This window comes from Molossus molossus, unplaced genomic scaffold (genome assembly GCF_014108415.1).
Source record: "Molossus molossus isolate mMolMol1 unplaced genomic scaffold, mMolMol1.p scaffold_m16_p_4, whole genome shotgun sequence".
In the NCBI taxonomy this organism is placed as follows: Eukaryota; Metazoa; Chordata; class Mammalia; order Chiroptera; family Molossidae; genus Molossus; species Molossus molossus.
This window is the reverse complement of record NW_023425377.1, coordinates 81,507,828-81,527,147: the sequence shown is the minus strand read 5'-3', so window position 1 is coordinate 81,527,147 and position 19,320 is coordinate 81,507,828. Positions and strand designations below refer to the sequence as shown.

General features: G+C 50.9%; 1 protein-coding gene and 1 pseudogene across 2 annotated transcripts; one reads left to right on the top strand and one right to left on the bottom strand.

Annotated features, from left to right (window-relative positions):
• Positions 1-4,730: 4,730 nt before the first annotated feature.
• LOC118643920 lies at positions 4,731-10,426 on the bottom strand (annotated as a pseudogene).
• A 54-nt stretch (positions 10,427-10,480) lies between these two features.
• On the top strand, positions 10,481-19,124 carry CNN2 (calponin 2). 2 transcript variants are annotated; one of them, XM_036240732.1, is made up of 7 exons: positions 10,481-10,606; positions 14,239-14,360; positions 14,982-15,048; positions 15,150-15,254; positions 16,697-16,813; positions 16,928-17,074; positions 17,655-19,124. In XM_036240732.1, exons 1-7 carry the CDS (start codon positions 10,544-10,546, stop codon positions 17,928-17,930), a joined length of 897 nt encoding a protein of 298 aa, XP_036096625.1. In that variant the 5' UTR covers positions 10,481-10,543; the 3' UTR covers positions 17,931-19,124. The 2 variants fall into 2 exon arrangements, with proteins under 2 accessions (XP_036096625.1, XP_036096624.1); XM_036240731.1 differs by having other exon boundaries at positions 15,150-15,287; positions 17,655-19,119.
• Positions 19,125-19,320: the final 196 nt, after the last annotated feature.

The following is a 19,320-nucleotide window of genomic DNA, read 5'->3' as shown; positions in this document are numbered from 1 at the left end:
CACAAGCACTGGGTGCACCAGCCTTCCCCAGGCACTTGGTGTGCCCGTGGCACCTTTATTTTATTTTTTATTCTCACCAGAGAACATTTTTTGTTCAGATAGAGTGGGAGGGGGAGAGAGAGAGAGAGAGGAGAGGGAAGCATCGACGTGAAAGGGACACATCGAGTGGTCGCCACCCACACAACCCAATCAGGGCCGGGGACAAACTGCAACCCAGGTACGTGCTCTTAGCGGGAACCATACCCGGGTCTCTCTGGACCGCAGGCCGACGCTCTAACCGCCGAGCCAAACCGGCCAGGGCACCCATGGCACCTTTAATCTTTGAGAACAGGGTTTCTCAACTTGGGCACAATTCTATTTTCTTTTTTTTTTTTATCCTCACCCGAGGATATTTTTCCATTTTTTGTACAGATAGAGTGGGAGGGAGAGAGAGTGAGAAACATCGACGTGAAGGGACACATCGAGTGGCTGCCACCCGCACGACCAACCAGGGCCAGGGACAAACTGCAACCGAAGTACGTGCCCTTAGCGGGAACCGAACCCGGGTCTCTCCAGACCGCAGGCCGACGCTCTAACTGCTGAGCCAAACTGGCCAGGGCTATTTTATTTTTCCATCCTCACATGAGGATATTTTTATGGATGAGAGAGACATCATTGGGTTGCCTCCCATACTTGCCCTGACTGGGAATCGAACCTGAAACCTTTCTGGTGTACTGGAGGATGCTCAACCATTTGAGCCACCCAGCTGGACAACACACTTCCATTTTCAGTTACATACTTTAGGGGCTGTCTTGTGTATTGTAGGATGCTGAACAGGATGCCTGGTTCCTAGTCACTAGAGGCTCTTAGCTCCCCAACACCCCAGTGTTTCCTGACATTGCCCAGTGTCCCCTAGGGTGGGAGTTGGGGGCAAAATCACCCTGGGGTGGGAGCCACTGCCCAGCCCTCAGTTCTCTCGTGGCACCGACATCCCCAACACTAGAGCTTTAAGCTCCATTGCACTAGACCCCCCAAGCAGAAAGGCTTATTCTGCCTATGAGTTTGTCTCTCGAGGAAATACAGAGCCTGATCACTGTCGAGGAGTGGGTGCTGGGATGACCTTCCTCTGTCCTGCCTTAGAAGCAGACCCAGCAGAGAGAAGCAGTCAGCAGCCAATGTGCAGGTAGGGTTTGGTTACTTGCAGCGCAGCCAGTTCTTGGTGGGTCGTTTTACTCAGATCTATCCCAAACAACCACAGCTTCAGGAGTCTGCAGGTGGGGTGTCGCAGCCCCTGGCACAGAAGCTGCATGCCCCAATCTCCCAGGTTGTTGAAACTCAGGTCCAGTTCCCGCAGGCTGCAGAGCTGAGCCGGCAAATGCCTAACCGGAGAGTCTGCGGTTTGCACTGAGGGTGCCTCAGGCCCTCACACAGCAGTAAGACCCTGGGTTCCCCCAGGTCATTCAGGCTTAGGTCCAGCTCCATCAGGCTCTGGTTCACACTGAGGGTGGAGGCCAGGTCTTCACAGGCTGCAGCAGTGAGGTGACAAGTCTTTAACCACAAGATCTGTAGCCTACAGGCTGGGTGCTTCAAACCTTGACACAGCAGCCTCAGACCTCCAGCGCATTTCCTGTCAGATCCAGCTCCACCAGGTGTCGATTGGCTCTGAGCACAGAGGCCATCTCCTGGCAGGCCCCTGCCTCCAGCTGGCACTTTCTCAACCTTGGGAGAAAAGAAATGATGGCGAGGGCGCCACCTTGCTCTTCTGCCTCCTGATGGCTCACCTCTTGGCCCGTTTAGCTACCCAACATCAGCCTACACATGTCACTAAAGCTACACAGGTGAACAAGATGGCATCATGTTCAGCCAGAACTTCCTGTCTAATAAGACAAATGGGTAGGCAATAACCAGCCAGTACTGATGGCGCCTCGAGGCAATGTGGCATGACAGCTCAGAGTAGGGTCTCTAGAGCTCAATGACCTGTGTTTACTTCCATACCCACCATCCACTAACCCTGTGACCTCCTAAAGTAATTTCTTTGGTCGTCTTTAAATTATTTGTGGAGGACCTTGAGTACTGCGTTCAATACGTAAGCCGCCGTGAGTTTCATGCGGTACCGTGGTGGCTCCTAGCTCCCCACAGGGCTTATTGTCCTGCCCTGTGGTTTAGGGGGCCCCTTGACATAGTAGGGTATTGTCATTCCCCACTTGCACCTTATTGTACAAGTTAGCGTTTGGGTTGTTACTTCTATGGCTGGTGAGAGACAGTCAGTGTTAAATGCTTGCGTGAAAGAGGAGTATGGTTAGCTAAGCCATCTTGAGGCCCCTGCAACCTATCACCGGACTTTTGCTACCTCCTCCCACCAACATTTATTGAGCGCCCACTTTCCCAACACCCCCACACTCTACAATTCAAAGTGGGGGTGCCCTGGCCAGTTTTGCTCAGCGGTTAGAGCCTTGGCCTGCAGTCCAGAGAGACCCGGGTTCGGTTCCCTCTAAGGGCACGTACCTCGGTTGCAGTTTGTCCCCGGGCCTGGTTGGGTCGTGCAGGCTGCAACCACTCGATGTGTTCCTTTCACATTGATGTTTCTCTTTCTCTCTCTCCCTCCCACTCTATCTGAACTAAAAATGGGAAAAAATGTCCTCTGGTGAGGATAAAAAATAAATAAATAAAAATAAAAAAAAAGTGGGGGTTGGCTACATGGAAGTAGGAGGCATGGGGCAATGGACATCTAGGTCTGGAACAAAATGAGCACACATGCCAGGTGGTCACACATAGCCTGGGGACCAGCATGGAGACAAGCAAACAAGGGGGTGTCGGGTCTGATATTGAGTGCCCACCATGAGGGGCCAGACGGAGCCTCTGAGAAAGGCCAGGGCATGGGGGGTTATGGGGATGGCTGATCTGAATTGAATCGGGTGGTCAGGGAGGGAGATGACTTTAGCTGTGACGCAGAGGCTGAGGGGAATCTTCCAGACCTACCCACCGAGTTTCATAATCCTGGGAGGCCAACACCCTGAGTGGACAGACAGACCCACACCTGTGCTATCACGACAAAGAGGCTGAAGTTGTTTTTTTCCTCTTTCATAGAGAATGCTCTGCATAGTGCCTACATACAGTAAGTGCTCAATAAATGCACACTTGAAATTATTGTGGATCACCCTCCCCCCCCAGATTACTTGTTAGTTGCAAAGGGAGAAAAAAAAATCATATTTTCCAATGGAGAGGCCAGGCCGACTTTATCCCCTTGACCAGGGGAGCACACACTGTGGCAGGCACTGTGGGTCTCTGATATGTTCATTGAGGCCCAACACATCATCCACACGGGCTCCTGAGCAGGGAAATGTGGCCACAGCAGCCGAGGAGTGGGATTTTAAACTTAGTTTATTTTTATTAATGTAATTTATGTTGAAATAGCCCCATGTGGCAGGTGGCTGCTATATTCAGCAGCACAGGCTAGCGCGCACTCCCATGGGACCCATGATGCCAGTGCAACTTCACTATGAATCCAAACTCTGTGGCCTCAGAGAGTCACTATCAAGAAAAAGGACAAGTAGCCCGGCTAGTGTGGCTCCCTGGCTGAGTGTGGACCCATGCACCAAGAGGTCGCTGGTTCAATTGCCGGTCAGGGCACATGCCCAGGTTGTGGACCCAATCCCCAGTGGGGGACATATAGGAGGCAGCAAATCAATGTTCTCTCTCATTGATGTTTCTGTCTTTCTCTCTCTCTCCCTCCTTCTCTCTCTAAAATCAATAAAGAAGAACAAATGTAACAATAAATAAATGTTAAAAAAAAAGAAAAAGGACAAGCAGAGAAAGTTCTAAACCTAAACCACAAGAGATAGAGGAGGACCAAATGGCACACCACCCTTCTGTGGACAACAAAGAAGTCAGAAGCTTGGCTGGACTTCGGAGCATGCTGTGGGCATGTGTGTAGGCAAGGGGTATTGGGTCATAGCCGGTTTGTGGCAGGTTGAGAGTTACATGGGGATTTGGGGCAGGAGACCACTGAGCAAGTGACCCTCCAGCAGGGGCTGAAAGAGGCCTCAGGTGCTGGGCAGGGCTCTGAGCCCAGGGGTCTTGGTGGCTGGGCACAGAGGACTACAGGGATGGTGAAGGAACGAGGCAGGACAAGGAGAAGGCCTATGTGCCCTGAGGAGAGCATGGGAGCCTGGAGGACAACTTTGTTGAGGGGGCAATGGGGAGCTATGTGGATTGTGAGCAAGAGAGGATCCTGACCCATTAACAGGCTGAGATTGTTACTTTTGTTGTTTTTGCTACATCATGCTTATTTTGCCTGAAGTGTCCAGGAGCAAACAATGCCTTTTTTTTTTTTTTTTAAGTGTCAACAGTGCATTTTATTATACATCTTAGAATCAACATTTCATATATGCTTTTAAAGCTTCAATCAATAGTTCAATACAAAATTATATATAAGCAGCAGTGGTTCTCAGGCATAGAATTTAGGAGAATTGGGGCAAGTTTTTTCCCCCTAGCATATAGTGAATATTATGAACCATGACAGTAGAGTGTTTTCTTCTGATTTAGCTGCCTTTCTGATAGAATTTTACCACAGTGGACAGCTTTAGTACGTACGATATTGCTTACTGGAAACAATGAAATTTAAAATATTTTCTTCAAGTTTTTAAGACCTAAATGAGTACTTTTCTCTAACAGAGCTCTAATATTATCCAATGAAAATAATATTGTCCATAAAATATCTACAGCATGAGCCTAAGAACCACTGCCCACAGTTACGCAGTGTCTTCAGGCCTCACAGGCTGAGCTAAGGGTATGATGGATTTCTTCTCAGTGTCCCTAGGAAGTGCTTTCCTCGTATCATAAGCGTCCTCATCAGGTTCCCCGTTGCTGGCTGAATAGTACTCTATGACCGTCCTGTATACACTGCAGCCCAACTGCTCGTACATGTTGACTGCAACTTGGTTAGATACTCTTACAAAGAGATCAACAAAAAAATCCACCTTTTCTTTCTGAAATCTCCTCTAATAACTCCGTAAGTTTAGCAGCTAAACCAAGGCATCGAAATTCTGTGGCAACAGACAGAACTGTGACATGTCCATGCCATTCTTCCCCTAGCAACTGAGCCTTCTGCTTTACCCATAATATAACCCATTAACTCTTCACCAGGTGCCTCTGCAACGATGAAATACTCTGGCCAATGGGTGAGGTACTTTAAGTAAAAAGGAATCCCATATGTTTCTGTAAGTGGGTCTAAGTTAATGTTGTTGAAGCGGAACAGGTCATCGCACGTGAAGGCCCGGAGTGTGGTCTTTGCTTGCTGCCACTAAAGCCGGCCGGCTGTGACCTCAACAATGCCTTTTTGCAGAGAGCAAGGGGAGTGCCCAAAGACCCCCAGAAGGCGCCCAAAGCCTCCACTGAAGGGCCCAGCCCTGAGTCCCACTCTGACCCTCTGGGGTCCCACTCAGAGCCCAGACACTGCAAGGAGAGGATTGCCACATAGGTAGCTGCTGGAAAGGGGCACCAGTGCCCTCACTGCCCCTGTTGTCCTCTGTGCCCAGCCACCAAGACCCCTGGGCTCAGACCCAACCCAGCACCTGAGGCCTCTGCAACCCCAGGTCCTCCAGTCTCTACAGTCTCCCCAGGATCTGCCTGGATGGATCAGTGAGTGCCATAAGGTCAAGGGCACAGGGCAGCTCCAGAAGCTCAAGACCTTCCTACCAGGTTCTCTTGGCTGAGGCCAAAGTCCCAAAGATTTTTTTTTTCTTTTTCTTTTATCCTCACTTGAGGACATTTTTCCATTTTTTGTTCAGATAGAGTGGGAAGGAGAGAGAGGAAGAGAGAGAGAGAGAAACATCGACGTGAAAGGGACACATCGAGTGGCTGCCACTCGCACAACCCAACCAGGGCCCGGGGACAAACTACAACCGAGGTACGTGCTCTTAGCCGGAACCGAACCCAGGTCTCTCTGGACCACAGGCGGACGCTCTAACCGCTGAGCCAAACCGGCCAGGGCCCAAAGATTTTTGACATGCAGTTGACTCAACAACACTTATTTTAGGGTTTGCATGCATGGATCCACAGATGTCAGCCCTAAGGGCAGTAGGTGCTTTACAGAGAGTAGAGGGAGGCACAGAGAGGTGGAGTGTAATTGTGGAAAGTCACACAGCCAGGTGGGCAGTCATAATTTGAATCCAGGCTCCAAGGTGGGGACAGTGAAGTAGAAGAACTAACTACACAGAATCATGTAATTCCATCAATCTGAGGTCCTTGGGCAGAGGTCTTCAAATTATGGGAACACCTCATTTTATTGTGCTTCACGACCTTGTGTTTCACAGGTGTTGCAATTTTTACAAATGGAAAGCTCTCCACCAGCTAAGAAGTTTTAACCCACCTTATTTTGATATTCACTTTAAGATGGTTTGGACCCTACCTCACAGTATCTTTGAGGTATGGGTTTATAAATATTCTAAGTTTCTGGAACCCTAGGGTTTCAAGGTCTGAGTTTGGATTTCTGGGGTTCTGAGAGACTCAGAGCCTAGACCATGGGTTGGCAAACTGTTTTCTGTAAAAGGCCACTTGAGAACTAGCATTTGTAGCTCTGCCGCCGAGAGACCACCCAGCCCTGCATTAATGGTTAATGCTGAAAGTTAATGATCAGTAAGCCAAGGAGCTGGACACCAATAAAGCTTTGGATACTGAAATTTAAATATTTTATGATTTCCAAGCTTCGTGTAATAGTATTTTTAAAAAACACTTTTCTTTTTTTTTTTTATCCTCACCCGAGGACATTTTTCCATTTTTTGTACAGATAGAGTGGGAGGGAAAGAGAGGTGGAGAGAGAGAGAGAGAAACATCGATGTGAAAGGGACACATCGAGTGGCTGCCACCTGCACGACCAACCAGGGCCAGGGACAAACTGCAACCGAGGTACGTGCCCTGAGCGGGAACTGAACCCGGGTCTCTCCGGACCGCGGGCCAACGCTCTAACCGCTGAGCCAAACTGGCCAGGGCTAAAAACACTTTTCAACCGCCCTGGCCAGTTTGGCTTAGCAGTTAGAGCGCTGGCCCGCAGACCAGAGAGTCCCGTGTTCGGTTCCCGCTCAGGGCACGTACCTCGGTTGCAGTTTGTCCCCGGCCCTGGTTGGGGTCGTGTGGGTGGCGACCACTTGAGGTGTCACTTTCACATCAATGTTTCTTTCTCTCTCTTCCTCTCTCTCTCCTTCCTGCTCTATCTAAAGATAAATGCAAAAATGTCCTCTGGTGGGGATAAAAAAAGAAACTTTTCAACCACTTAAAAATGTAAAACCATTGTTTGCTAATGGGCTACAAAAAAAAAGAAAAGAAAAAAAAGCAGTCTGGATTTGCTCTACGGGTCCAGAACAGCCCTGGCCAGTAAAAATATCAGACAAACCACACAAATAATTTTCAACTTTCTAGTAACCATGTTCAAAGAACCAAGAATAGTTTGGTAATATGTTTCACATAACCCAATATCTCAAAAATAAGATCAGCCCAGCTGATGTGTCTCAGCAGTTGAGCGCTTACCCATGCACCAAGAGGTCACTGGTTCAATTCTCAGTCAGGGCACATGCCCAGGTTGTGGGTCCAATCCCAGTGCGGGGCATGCAGGAGGCGGCCAATTGATCTTTCTCATCGATCTTTCTCTATCTCTCTCCTTTCTTCTCTCTCTAAAAATCAATAAAGAAAAATATTTTTTAAAAAGATCATTTCAGCATGTAATTGATATGAAAAACAATGAACAAGGTATATGACACCTTTTTCTGGACTATGTCTTCAAAATCTGGTGTGTTTCCCACTCACAGCCCAACTCTATTCATATGGTCACATGGCCTGGGAAATACTCGTATCTAGATTTCATAAAATTTACTCTGAAAAGGAAAATGCGCACATTCCTTCTCAAGTTGTTTCAAATAGATTCAGACGTTTTTCCAAAACTGATCCAGTGTCGGTTTCTCATTTTAAAGTGGAATTAATTAAAATCAGCTACACTTGAAGTGCTCAGTAGCTGTGTGGCCAGAGGCTGCCGAGGTAGACGGTGCCTAGTAGGGCACCTCTGCCATCTCAGTCCTGTTGGTCAGCACTGGTTTAAGTGCCAGGATTTAAGTTACCCAAGTCTTATGTGGCACTTACAATATCCCAGGTGTCCCAGGAATTTTTCTGAGCACCTGATGAATATTAATGCCTGGGAACCAGACCATTTCACAGGTGGGAAATGAGGCTGGGCGGTGTTGCAAGGCTTGCCCGGGTGTCCAGCAAGCAGGCAGGCAGTGAGTGGTTCTGGAATTTGGAACCATGCAGTCTCCGTCTTCTTGTTTCTGTGTTTTAGCTCCTGTCCAGTGCTGTGGAGGCACCACAGCCTTCCCTAATAGAAGTGCTACAGGGGGACCCAGCACCCCAGGATCTGGGTGGGCTATTGTCCTGTGAGTATGCCTGCCTGAGCTGACATGAGTTGGACACAAGTCTGCGGGCATAGGTGGGGTCACATGCAACTTCTCAGAGACCCCCAACTCAAATGGTGTCCCTAGGGAGTAACTGGTGGCCCGCTGGACAAGCACCAGAGGCCAGGGCATGGCAAGGAGATCCATGGCCATGTTACCAGCAGCCACTGACCACTGCAGGCTGGCTTCAGCCCCCTTCCCATCACTGGTCGCCACAGTGCCTTGGAGCCCACCTCCTGCTCTAACAGAACCTGCATAGGATCCACCTGAAACTGCACTGTTCCCTTACTCAGAGCTGCATTGCCTCATTGTTGACCCTCCCACTGTCCACTGGTCCCCATTTCAAAGATAATGAAACTGAGACCCAAAAGGGAAGGGACTTGCCCAAGACCACCCAGCTATGACTTGAACCTTGAGTCTTCAGATAGATTGAATTGGGGAATGACAGACAAGCAGAGAAACAGACATTGAGAGGGGAGCCAGGAATGAGTGCTTTTCAGGGAAGGGCCAGCAGTATGTCATCTCTGAGCCCTCACAGAGTCCAACCAACCACTTGTCAAATATGTCAAACTCCTACACATGCTTCAGAACCCCATCTCATGTCTCCTCTCATGTGCAGCTTTCCTTGATCCCTCCAGTGGAGCCCTGTCTTCCCTTACAGGTTCCTCAACCCCTGACCCATTTTTCTGTCCTGTACTTGCTCACATGGGGCAGGGGATGCTGTGCCTGGCTCTGTCTTCCCAAGGATAGGCAGGGCCAGAGCCAAGGTCTCCTGGAGCCAGCATCACCTAGCAAGGGACTGGCTCAGAGAACCTTTTTTTTTTTTTTTAAATCCTCACCTGGGGATATTTTTTCCACTGATTTTTAGAGAGTAGAAGGAAGAGGGGAGGAGAGAGAAAAAGAGGAGAGTGAAACACTAATGTGAGAGAGACACATCAATTGGTTGCCTCCGGTATGCACCCCAACCGAAGCCTGGACTGAACCTGCAACCCAGGTAGGTGCCCTTGACCAGAAATCAAACCTACAATTCTCTGGCGGGAGGGTCAATGCTCTAACCATTGAGCAACACTGACCAGGGCCATGTAAGGGAGCTTTTGATGAATGAATAAATGAACAAATTGCTTAATAAGTAAAATTTATTCCATTATTTACTAATTCATTAATTTATCTATACAAGCAGCATCGCCTATTGAGTGCCAACTGTGTACCTGGCCTGGTAGGTTTGGTATCCTCAGCCCTAACCCCAGGGCATTTTCTCACTTTAGCTCTCTGCTATTTCAGACACCCCCATCCCCCATCATTCCTCAGCCCAAAATTCAAGCCCCTTTCTTTTTTTTTTTTCCATCCTCACCCGAGGACATTTTTCTATTTTTTTTGTTCAGATAGAGTGGGAGGGAGAGAGAAGAAGAGAGAGAGAGAAACATCGATGTGAAGGGACACATCGAGTGGCTGCCACCCGCACGACCAACCAGAAGCCCCTTTCTTATTCCCTCTTCCCCAATCTATCTGATTGATCTCTACACGCTTTCAGCCACTGACAGTCCCTGCACCTTTTGTGCTGCCAGGAACACCATCCCTTTTGGACTGGCAAACTCCTACTCATCCATCAGAGCTCCAGCTCCAATGACCACCTCCTCTGAGGACTCCTCTAGTTCCCTTGTTCATCACCCAGCTGTGGGAGTTCCTGGAATGGGGCTAAACTGGGAGGTGCCTCTGAGTGGCAGGGAGGAGTCCTCATTCGTGCACCAAGAGAATCAGGGTCCCACCCAACAATTCCCCGTCTTCCATCGCCGTGCAGAAAGGGAAACTGAGACCCAGCAAGGGTAAGAGCCACTTAGGGGCCCCCAGCAGGGAGAGGGCAGGCGTGCCATGCCTTGGCAGTCCAAAGCCCCTGCTCCTCCCTGCCTCAGTTTCCCTCCAGGCCCCTGGGTTTGAGGCGCTCCGCAGGGGCCCGGGTGAGGGCGACAGACCGGGTTCAGGAAGTCCGCGGCCGCAGGAATCCGGCGCATCACGGCCTTATAAGGACAAGTGCGCCGGGGACCAATCAGCGGCGGGGGCGGGGCCCGGACCTGCGAGACCCTAGCCGCACCCTCCTTGCCGTCGGTCCAGCCGTCTCTGCAGCCAGCATGAGCTCCACGCAGTTCAACAAGGGGCCCTCCTACGGGCTTTCGGCCGAGGTCAAGAACCGGGTGAGTGAGGGGCGCCCCCAGTCCCGCCCCCGGAGGTCCTGCACCCTCGGACTTCTGCTGGGCTGGGCGCCCCGCCAGTCTCCCCGACATCCGGGGCGCAGTGGCTCTGAGACATGGGATGACAGCGTCCCTCCTCCTCCCCGACATCTGCGGTTCTGGGGGCGCCCACCGAGACTTCCTCAACTCGGGGGAAGCATTGAGGTCTGCGATCTGGCACTGCCTCAGTGTCTAGGAGTGGTTGGGTCTGATCCCTTCCCCAGCCTTGCTCCATCTGAACCCCACAGCCCTCCCTGGACCCTTCCAGCACTTTAAGGCCTGAGAATAACCTGAATCTGAGAGGACCCCAGCAGCTCCCTCCTCATCCCCTGGCCAACTTCTGCTTTTGGGGCCATTTATGCTATAGGAGGGGAAGCTGGCCGACCAGGTGTTGTTTTTAAAATTAGGGTGTGGGCACCCCCCACAGGAATTTCCCAACCTCTTACACCTGGGAGGGAGACACCAAGGGGAAGTTGAAGTAGAGGAGGGCTGCCTGGGCTGTTCCCTTGTATGTTCTCTTTGTCTCTGTCTGACAAAGAAACAGCAAAGGGGTCCACAGGACACCTGGGTCCCCTGAATGTGACCCTAAAATGTGTGAGTTTTGTAACCTGGAAACACAGGGTGGGGCCAGTGGGAGACACTTAAAAAAAAAAAACTCTTGTGATTCTGACTCAGGGAGGGGCAGACACTTTTGGACGGTCACACAGTAGGACTCATCTAGGGTAGAGGGAGCAGAGGGTAATGTCAGACCCAGGTGGAGGTCTCAGGACTGATAAACAAGGGCCTTTCCAGCTGAGGGGGGTTTGCCATTCCTGTACACCTCTCCCCCAACATCCTCCCACCAGACAGTTGGGAAGGGAGCCTGCCTGGGCATGCTGAGGGCACAGCCCAGTCAGCACAGGACAGGCACCTGCAGTTGGCACTCCAGGGCCTATGGACAGGAGGGAGAATTCTGAATTGCCTCCCTCCATCCCATTGATAAAAGGGGAGGCTGAGGCTTAGGAAGCCAAGAGATAGAGTATGGTCACTCAGCAGGCTCCAGACACCCCCTTAAATGCATGAATCTCCCTCCAGCAATAATCCTCCAGGGTGAACATTGAATGTTGACAGGCTGCCTGTATAGGTGCATAGCATGCTGCCCCCACACAGCCAAGGCTGTTTAAGGGCCCCAGTTTGCACACGGGGCTCAGAGCTGCTTGCAAGTGGCAGAGTCAACACTGGAACCCAGACCTGTTGCATCCAATGCCTGATGGCCACTGGTCTTCCTGGACCTGGCATTTACCCCTGGGCAGCAAGAAGTAGATGAGAGCCAACTAGCTTCCAGAGATGGAGTGAGATGGGGACAGGTTGATACCTGCACAGCAGATGAGGTCAGAGGCTACCCGAAGTCAGGCCTCAATTTGCAGGTTTGGAGTGTGAGCGGGGCACCTATCAGCTTGCCAGTGTCACTCCTGCCCACTTCCTATGGCTTGGAGCCCATGCCCCGCCCACTTTTCCAGCTGCTTTAGACAGGAGAGACCCAGAGACCTCTGCCTGGTTCCAGTACCTCAGTTTACCCGCAGCTGGACAGTCTGAGGCAGGCGGATGTCCTGTGTGTCCCTCTGAGCAGCCATGGCCACTTGATTTGGGGCTGGGTGACTGGGTTTTAGAGCATTGGGAACAGCTGGTCTCAATTTAGCAGATTTCGCAGGAGGCGGTGGCTGCATTCCTGGCAGTTTGCGGTGATGAGGAATGCTTCAGGCTGCTGTGGGGAGGGCCAGGCACTTCTGCCTAGGATTCTGGCCTTTTTGAGCCATCAGGGACAGGACTTGGCTGTGCAGGCATACCTGGCATCCAGACCAGCCCACCTGCCTCAAGCTTAACTATCAGGACGTGACCTGCTCATTCCTCAGGCTGAACAAAACTTCATGTGGGCCTGGCTACTCCCCTGGCCATGAGAACCAAGAGACTGCAGCCTGAGGGGGTGGGCCAAGCGGATCGTGTTAGCAGGCAAGCCTCCTGCCTTTGTCTCGTCTGTGTTCTGGGTGGCTCAGCTGTGATCCTATGTGCAATCACCAGGAGGCAGGGAGGTGGGGCAAGTTTCAGGAGACCTCTATGCAAACAATTCCAAACATAGATGGAAAACTGAGGTACAGGGAAGAGAACTGTTCATAGTCATGGGGGATTTGGAGGCAAAGCCGGGAGTAAGAATTAGGTCTGCAAAATGTTTTAGTCTTCTGAGGGATGGGAGAAGAGGAAAAGACGGGGCTTCCGAAGTGGGGATCTGGGAGCAAAGGTGCACAGAGAGTCTGGAGCAGAAAATGCATTCAGTGGGACAGTCTGGTCCTGAATGGGGGCTGGACTCGGCTTTTTAGCACCCCCAACAAGCTGCCCTGGGGCTGACCGACTCTGCCCATATTCGCCTGGGTCTCCCTGTCTTCTAGGGGCTTCCGTGGACTCCAACCATTCTGACTTAGCCTTCAGTGCTCTGAGATGCTGCCACAGGGAACAGGGTGTTTGGGTGTGCTTATGGTCAATGGGTGTGTGCTGATGGGAGACCAGGAGCACTTTTACCCAGAGACAGCACTGAGCTGGATGGCAAAGCTCGAGGGGGGATGGATCATAAGCAAGAAGCTGTATTGTAACAGAAGATAGAGATAAAAGCTAGAAGGAAAATAAGGCACAATCAGGGAGAGAGGGGTACAAGGTGGGCTGTCATAGCTAGAGTGGGCAGGGGAATCCTCTCCAAGAAGGTGACCTACAAGCTGTAACTGGATGGAAGGCAGGGACCCAGCCATGCAAACATCTGAGGCAAAAGTGACAGTATGTGCAAAGGCCCTGAGCCAGTAACTGGTATGGCCAGTTCAAGACACAGAGAATGGTTTGGTGGTCCCTCAGTAAGTTAAATAGAATCACCACATGACCCAGTAATTCCACTTCTAGATATGTACCCAGAGGAATTAAAATAGGTGTTTAAGAAAACCTGTACGCGGATATTCACGGCAGGAGGATTCACAACGGCCAAGAGGTGGAAATAGTCTAAATGCCCATCACTGGGTAAATGGATACACAATGTGGTCCATTCATACAATGGAATATTACTCAGCCATGGAAAGGAATGAGACACTGACACTCACTACAACATGGATGGATGGACCTTGAAAACATGATGCTCAGTGAGAGAAGCCAGACTCAAAAGACCACAAAGTGTGTGATTCCATTTTTGTGAAATGTCCAGAACAGGCAAATCCACAAAGATAGGAAATGGAAACAGAAGGATTTGTCTCTAGTGCAGGTAGAGCAAGGAGATGAGAGGTCACAGGATGGTGGACAGATCTACAGGGGCTGTGTTGGCTGTCATGTTGGGTTTGGCACCATTGGAAGTGGATTAGAGCCAAAGTTTGCCAGTGAGAGATAGGAGTGTGTCTGTGGAGGGTGGTTTATCTGTGCCTGTGAGTGTCCCTGCTGATAGGAAAGGGGGACGGTCAGCTCCATAGTGTGGGATCCTCCAGACCTCTCTTCTTCCCATGGAGCTACCAGCCTCACCCCATCAGGAGCATCAGAGTACTTCTGCTGGGTATGTTCTCACCCCAACCCTGTGCCCTCTACTCCTCCAGCTTCAGTCCAAATATGATCCTCAGAAGGAGGCGGAACTCCGCAGCTGGATCGAGGGACTCACCGGCCTGTCTATTGGTCCTGATTTTCAGAAGGGTCTGAAGGATGGAATTATCCTGTGCACGTGAGTATGGGTGTTGTCACATGCTGTCACCCCAACTGTCCTGCACAGTGTGATCATGCCCCATGTGCTGTTTGAAGCCTGCTTGCTTTTCCCTCAGAGGATCTCTAACAGGGAACATCCTTGTCATCCTCTCCAAGAAGGTGACCTACAAGCTGTAGGATCATGAGAGAGCCTCAAGATCCATGGTCTTTTCTCTGTTGCATCCTATTCAACTGTAGTTCAAACACTGCACAATTTGCACATTCAAAATGTGAATGGCCCTGGCCAGTTTGGCTCAGCAGTTGGAGCGTCGGCCTGTGGACCAGAGAATCCTGGGTTCAGTTCCCCCTAGGAGCATGTACCAAAAAAAAAAAAAAAGTGAATGGAAATTCCCAGGTTCACTCCCAGAAATCAGGGGTTCTGGATTATACTCCCAACACCTTTTATTGTCACTCTAGCATCTTTGCTTTGTAGGTGAAGATGACATTGCAAGAGGGGAAACTAAGGCCCAGAAAGAGGCAGTAAGGTTGCCCAGGAAGGTGGCCAAGATTAGAATTGGCCTCTTGGGTCTGTGAGGTTCAGGTTCACCTATGCTAATGGAGGTTCCTGTTTCCTCCCCATCCATGTGTCCCCCATCCCCAGACTCATGAATAAGCTGCAGCCAGGCTCAGTCCCCAAGATCAACCGCTCCATGCAAAACTGGCACCAGGTGAGGGGCTGGCGGGTGGAGCAAGGATGGGGCTGGGGGATCCCATCTGATCTGTGGGCAGCCTGAGGTCTCCTCACTACCCCTTTCCTGCCTCCTCCCAGCTAGAAAACCTCTCCAACTTCATCAAGGCCATGGTCAGCTACGGCATGAACTCTGTGGACCTGTTCGAGGCCAATGACCTGTTTGAGAGTGGAAACATGACACAGGTGCAGGTGTCTCTTCTGGCTCTGGCAGGGAAGGTGAGGCCCAGAGAGGAGCAGCGACCTGCCCAAAGCTACATAGCAAATATGATGCAGGTTTACAGATGCTGACAGACACAGTCCACCCCTTCATGGGCTCACTGTCTGATGGAGGAAGCAGACAATAAACAAATCATTTCTTTAAATTAAAAAATAACTTTAGCCCTGGCCGGTTTGACTCAGCGGTTAGAGCATCGGCCCATGGACCAGAGAGACCCAGGTTAGGTTCCCGCTAAGGACACGTACCTCAGTTGTGGTTTGTCCCCGGCCCATTTGGGGTCATGTGGGTGGCAACCACTTGATGTGTCTCTCTCACGTCGATGTTTCTCTCTCTCTTCCTTCCTCTCTCCCTCCTGCTCTATCTGAAGATAGATGCAAAAATGTCCTCGTGTGAGGATAAAAAAAAACACAACTTTATATTTTAGAGCAGTTTTAGGTTCACAGCAAAATTGAGAGAAAGCTACAGAGATTTCCCATATGTCCCCCTGCCTACCCCTGCTCATGCACAGCCTCCACATAACGAAATTTCAACCATTTGTTACCACTGATGAATGGCCATCCAGACCTCCAGCATCCAGAGTCCAGAGTTTACATGGGGGTTCCCTCTTCAAGTCTTTTTTTTTTTTAATGTTTTTATTGATTTTAGAGAGAAAGGAGGGGAGAGGGAGAGAGAGAAATAGAAACATTGATGAGAAAGAAATATTGATTGGCTGCCTCTTGCACGCCTTCTACTGGGGATCAAGCCCACAACCCAGGCATGTGCCCTGACCAGGAATCAAACCTGCAACCTCTCGATGCATGGGACGTTACTCAACCAACTGAGCCACACCGGCCAGGGCTCAAGTCATTTTTTTAATAAATTATAAGGAAGTTGAGACACTGCTGGAGGGAGAAGAAAGAATTAGACCAATGTGTAGGATCTAGTGACCCTTAAACAGAGACCAGGGTAGGTTGGAACAGTTTCCAGAGGAAGGAATAGCAAGGCCCTGACGTGGGAATAGGGAGGAGGTTCTCATTGTCAGGAATTGTGTTCCGAATGGTGTTTTCAGGAGCCACCTGTGGCTGCCCCATGAGGTCTGGGGATGGGGAGACCAGGGAGGAGCCAGGGGCAGGTGTCCAAGTGAGAGATGGTGGCCATAGCCTGAACAGGCGGCGGTGAGAGTTGGGTAGAAGGTGATGGAAGATGAGAGAGAAGGGTAGCAAGGACACCCCCGAGAATTCTTGGCCTGAGCAACTAGAAGGTTGGGGCCAACCGGACCTCTGAATCCGACACCTAAGGCATTGGGCAACAGGCAAAGGGGGCAGGTTGCAGCCTAATCCCCGTGTCTCATCCAGGGTCACACACTGGGACTGGCTCAAGGGTCCCAGCTGCACCCCGCCCTGATACTCCCAGCCTTGCTTCCCTCCAGGCCAAAACAAAAGGGCTGCAGAGTGGCGTGGACATTGGCATCAAGTACTCAGAGAAGCAGGAGCGGAACTTTGATGACGCCACCATGAAGGCGGGCCAGTGCGTCATTGGGCTCCAGGTGGGCACCAGGGCCCACTGTGGGGGACAGATTCTGCTGTGACCCAGGCCTTGTCCCACCCAGTGGCCCCTTGAGTTTGGGGCAGCCTGACCTCTCCTGCCTGCCTCCCTGCAGATGGGTACCAACAAGTGTGCCAGCCAATCAGGCATGACAGCCTATGGTACAAGAAGGCATCTGTACGACCCCAAGAACCATATCCTGCCACCCATGGACCACTCAACCATCAGCCTGCAAATGGGCACCAACAAGTGTGCCAGCCAGGTGGGCCTTGCTTAGTCCCCTCAGGTGCCCACCCCAACTAGCCAAAACCGTTGTTCTCTCTTGACATCCCTACTCTGGGCTTCCATCCTGCCTTCTCTTTCTCTGTCTCAGCTTGCTGTGTGTCCTCAAGGATGTTTCTACCCAGCTCTGGTGACTCAGTTTCCCTCAAGGGACTGTCCCAAGGTCCATTCAACTCTGAAAATTATTTTAGATCCTGTGATTCTCACTTTTCCTGCTGTGTCGCATGTAGAGAGAGGTGTGATGGTGATTTTGGAGAACTCTGTTTTTTGGGAGGCCTTGGCTCCAGCCTAGAAAGCTTCCTGGCTGGCGGGGAAAGCTGGACCCAAACACCCCTAGTTCCAACAGAGAGGGTCACTGGTAATGAAATAATCTCAGCAAAAAAAAAAAAAAAAAAATCTCAGCATAGAGTCAGAAAAGAGGGTGTCTGAGCAGGGTTTGGGAGGATGCATAGGAGTTTGCACTGTGACTGTAAAGGGAGATGGGAGGTAGTGTAGAAATTGTGGGGCCTTACATTTCTCCCTCATCCCTTTTATCCTTACGCTTTCTCCTCCCTCTTTAGGTGGGCATGACAGCTCCTGGGACCCGGCGGCACATCTATGATACCAAGCTGGGGACCGAGAAGTGTGACAACTCTTCCATGTCCCTGCAGATGGGCTACACACAGGGTGCCAACCAGAGTGGCCAGGTCTTTGGCCTGGGCCGGCAGATATATGACCCCAAGTACTGCCCACAAGGCCCAGTGGCTGATGGGGCTCCAGGGTCGGTTGGTGACTGCCCAAGCCCAGGGACAGCCCCGGAGTACCCTCCCTACTACCAAGAGGAGGCAGGCTACTGAGCCCCCTTGCAAGCTGTCTCCCCACATCATCGCCTCATCTGGGATTTCAAGTTCTTTTTGGGTTTTCATCTTGTTTTTCTATGTGTTCACGTGCTTCCAGCTGAGGGTCTGTGAAGGCCAGATCCAGATGCATGTATGGTGGGGGTCCCTGCTGGGGCACATCCAGGTAGCAAATTTCCCAGCAAGCTTTGGGCCAAGCTGTGGAGGGGAGAAGAAACCTGTGCAGGGAGGGAAACTGGCCCCAAATGGTTTCCGGTTGCTTCTGCCCCTCTTCCCTTTTCTCTGCTGAGTAGTTTGTGGTTTCTGTACCCACAGAAGTTTCAGGCAGTTGTAATTTTTTTTTCCAGAGGAATTGGGTAGGGATGGTGGAGGAGGGTGCTGGAAAGAAGTTCCTTTGGAGAAAGCCAGGCCACAGTCCCCAGATATTTTAGGCACTGAGAGGGACTGCATTTCCCTAGGATCCTTCCAGGGGCCCAGTGAAGAAACTGAGACCCAGACAGGACAATAGAGTTCTGAGTGGTTGAGGCAAAGCTAGACACCCCCCTTCCATACTTGCCCCTCTCCCCCACCAAGTACTGCACAGGAACCCCCACCAGGAGGTCCTCCCTAGGACCAGCTCCACCCAGGAGCCCTGGGACCAAGAGATAATGTGAAATACCAACTGTGGACCAAAGGCAATAAAAACTTTTTTAAAGGAAAAGAAGGTGCTGGGAGAGTTGTCATCAGAGGCAGCCTGGGGGAGATGTTAACTTGGATCCTTTCTGGGGCCCTGAGGGACCTGGGGATGGGGCTGTGGGACAAATATCTGGTCTTCACAGCTGTCTTGGGAAAGCTGAGGCCCAGGGCACTGACCAGTCTGGGTTGAAAAAATTATTTGAGGGCTAGGACCTGGGATAGGGGAAGAGGCTGGGTCTTCTGGTTGGTTGGAAAGGAGGTGGAGCCTCCACGCCAACCAACCACTACCCCCACCCCACACTGACAGCTGGGGCTCCAGGAAATGCTCCATCATTCAAGCCTTGCTTATGCATTCCCTCTGTCTGGAGTTCTCATCCAGACAAACTCCTATTTGTCCGCAAATCCCCAACAGCAAAACCACCTTCCTCCATAGAGCCTTCCCCACACTGCTCACCTTTACCGGCACTTTCAGAGCTGTGGATCCATATGTAATAACTCCATTCTGACCCTCAGTTACTGCACGTACACACCCTGAGATTCTTTTTTGTAAACATAAGGGCCTTGAGAAACCCAAAGAAAACTATAAAGATAAGGGTTTAATGAAGGCCTTGGGAAACTCAGAGGAACCATGAGAAGAAAGAAATTAATAGTTGCCCCGACCTCTAACAAACTCCTCTCTCTCCCTTCTCTGTATCAGCCTCCCCTTAACAGTGCC

Excerpts from the sequence above, each read along its gene's own strand:
- CNN2 (XM_036240731.1), top strand. The coding sequence starts at position 10,544 with ATGAGCTCCACGCAGTTCAACAAGGGGCCCTCCTACGGGCTTTCGGCC. Across the intron at positions 14,361-14,981 it reads GATGGAATTATCCTGTGCAC|ACTCATGAATAAGCTGCAGC; the intron begins GTGAGTATGGGT and ends CCCCATCCCCAG. Across the intron at positions 16,814-16,927 it reads AGTGCGTCATTGGGCTCCAG|ATGGGTACCAACAAGTGTGC; the intron begins GTGGGCACCAGG and ends GCCTCCCTGCAG.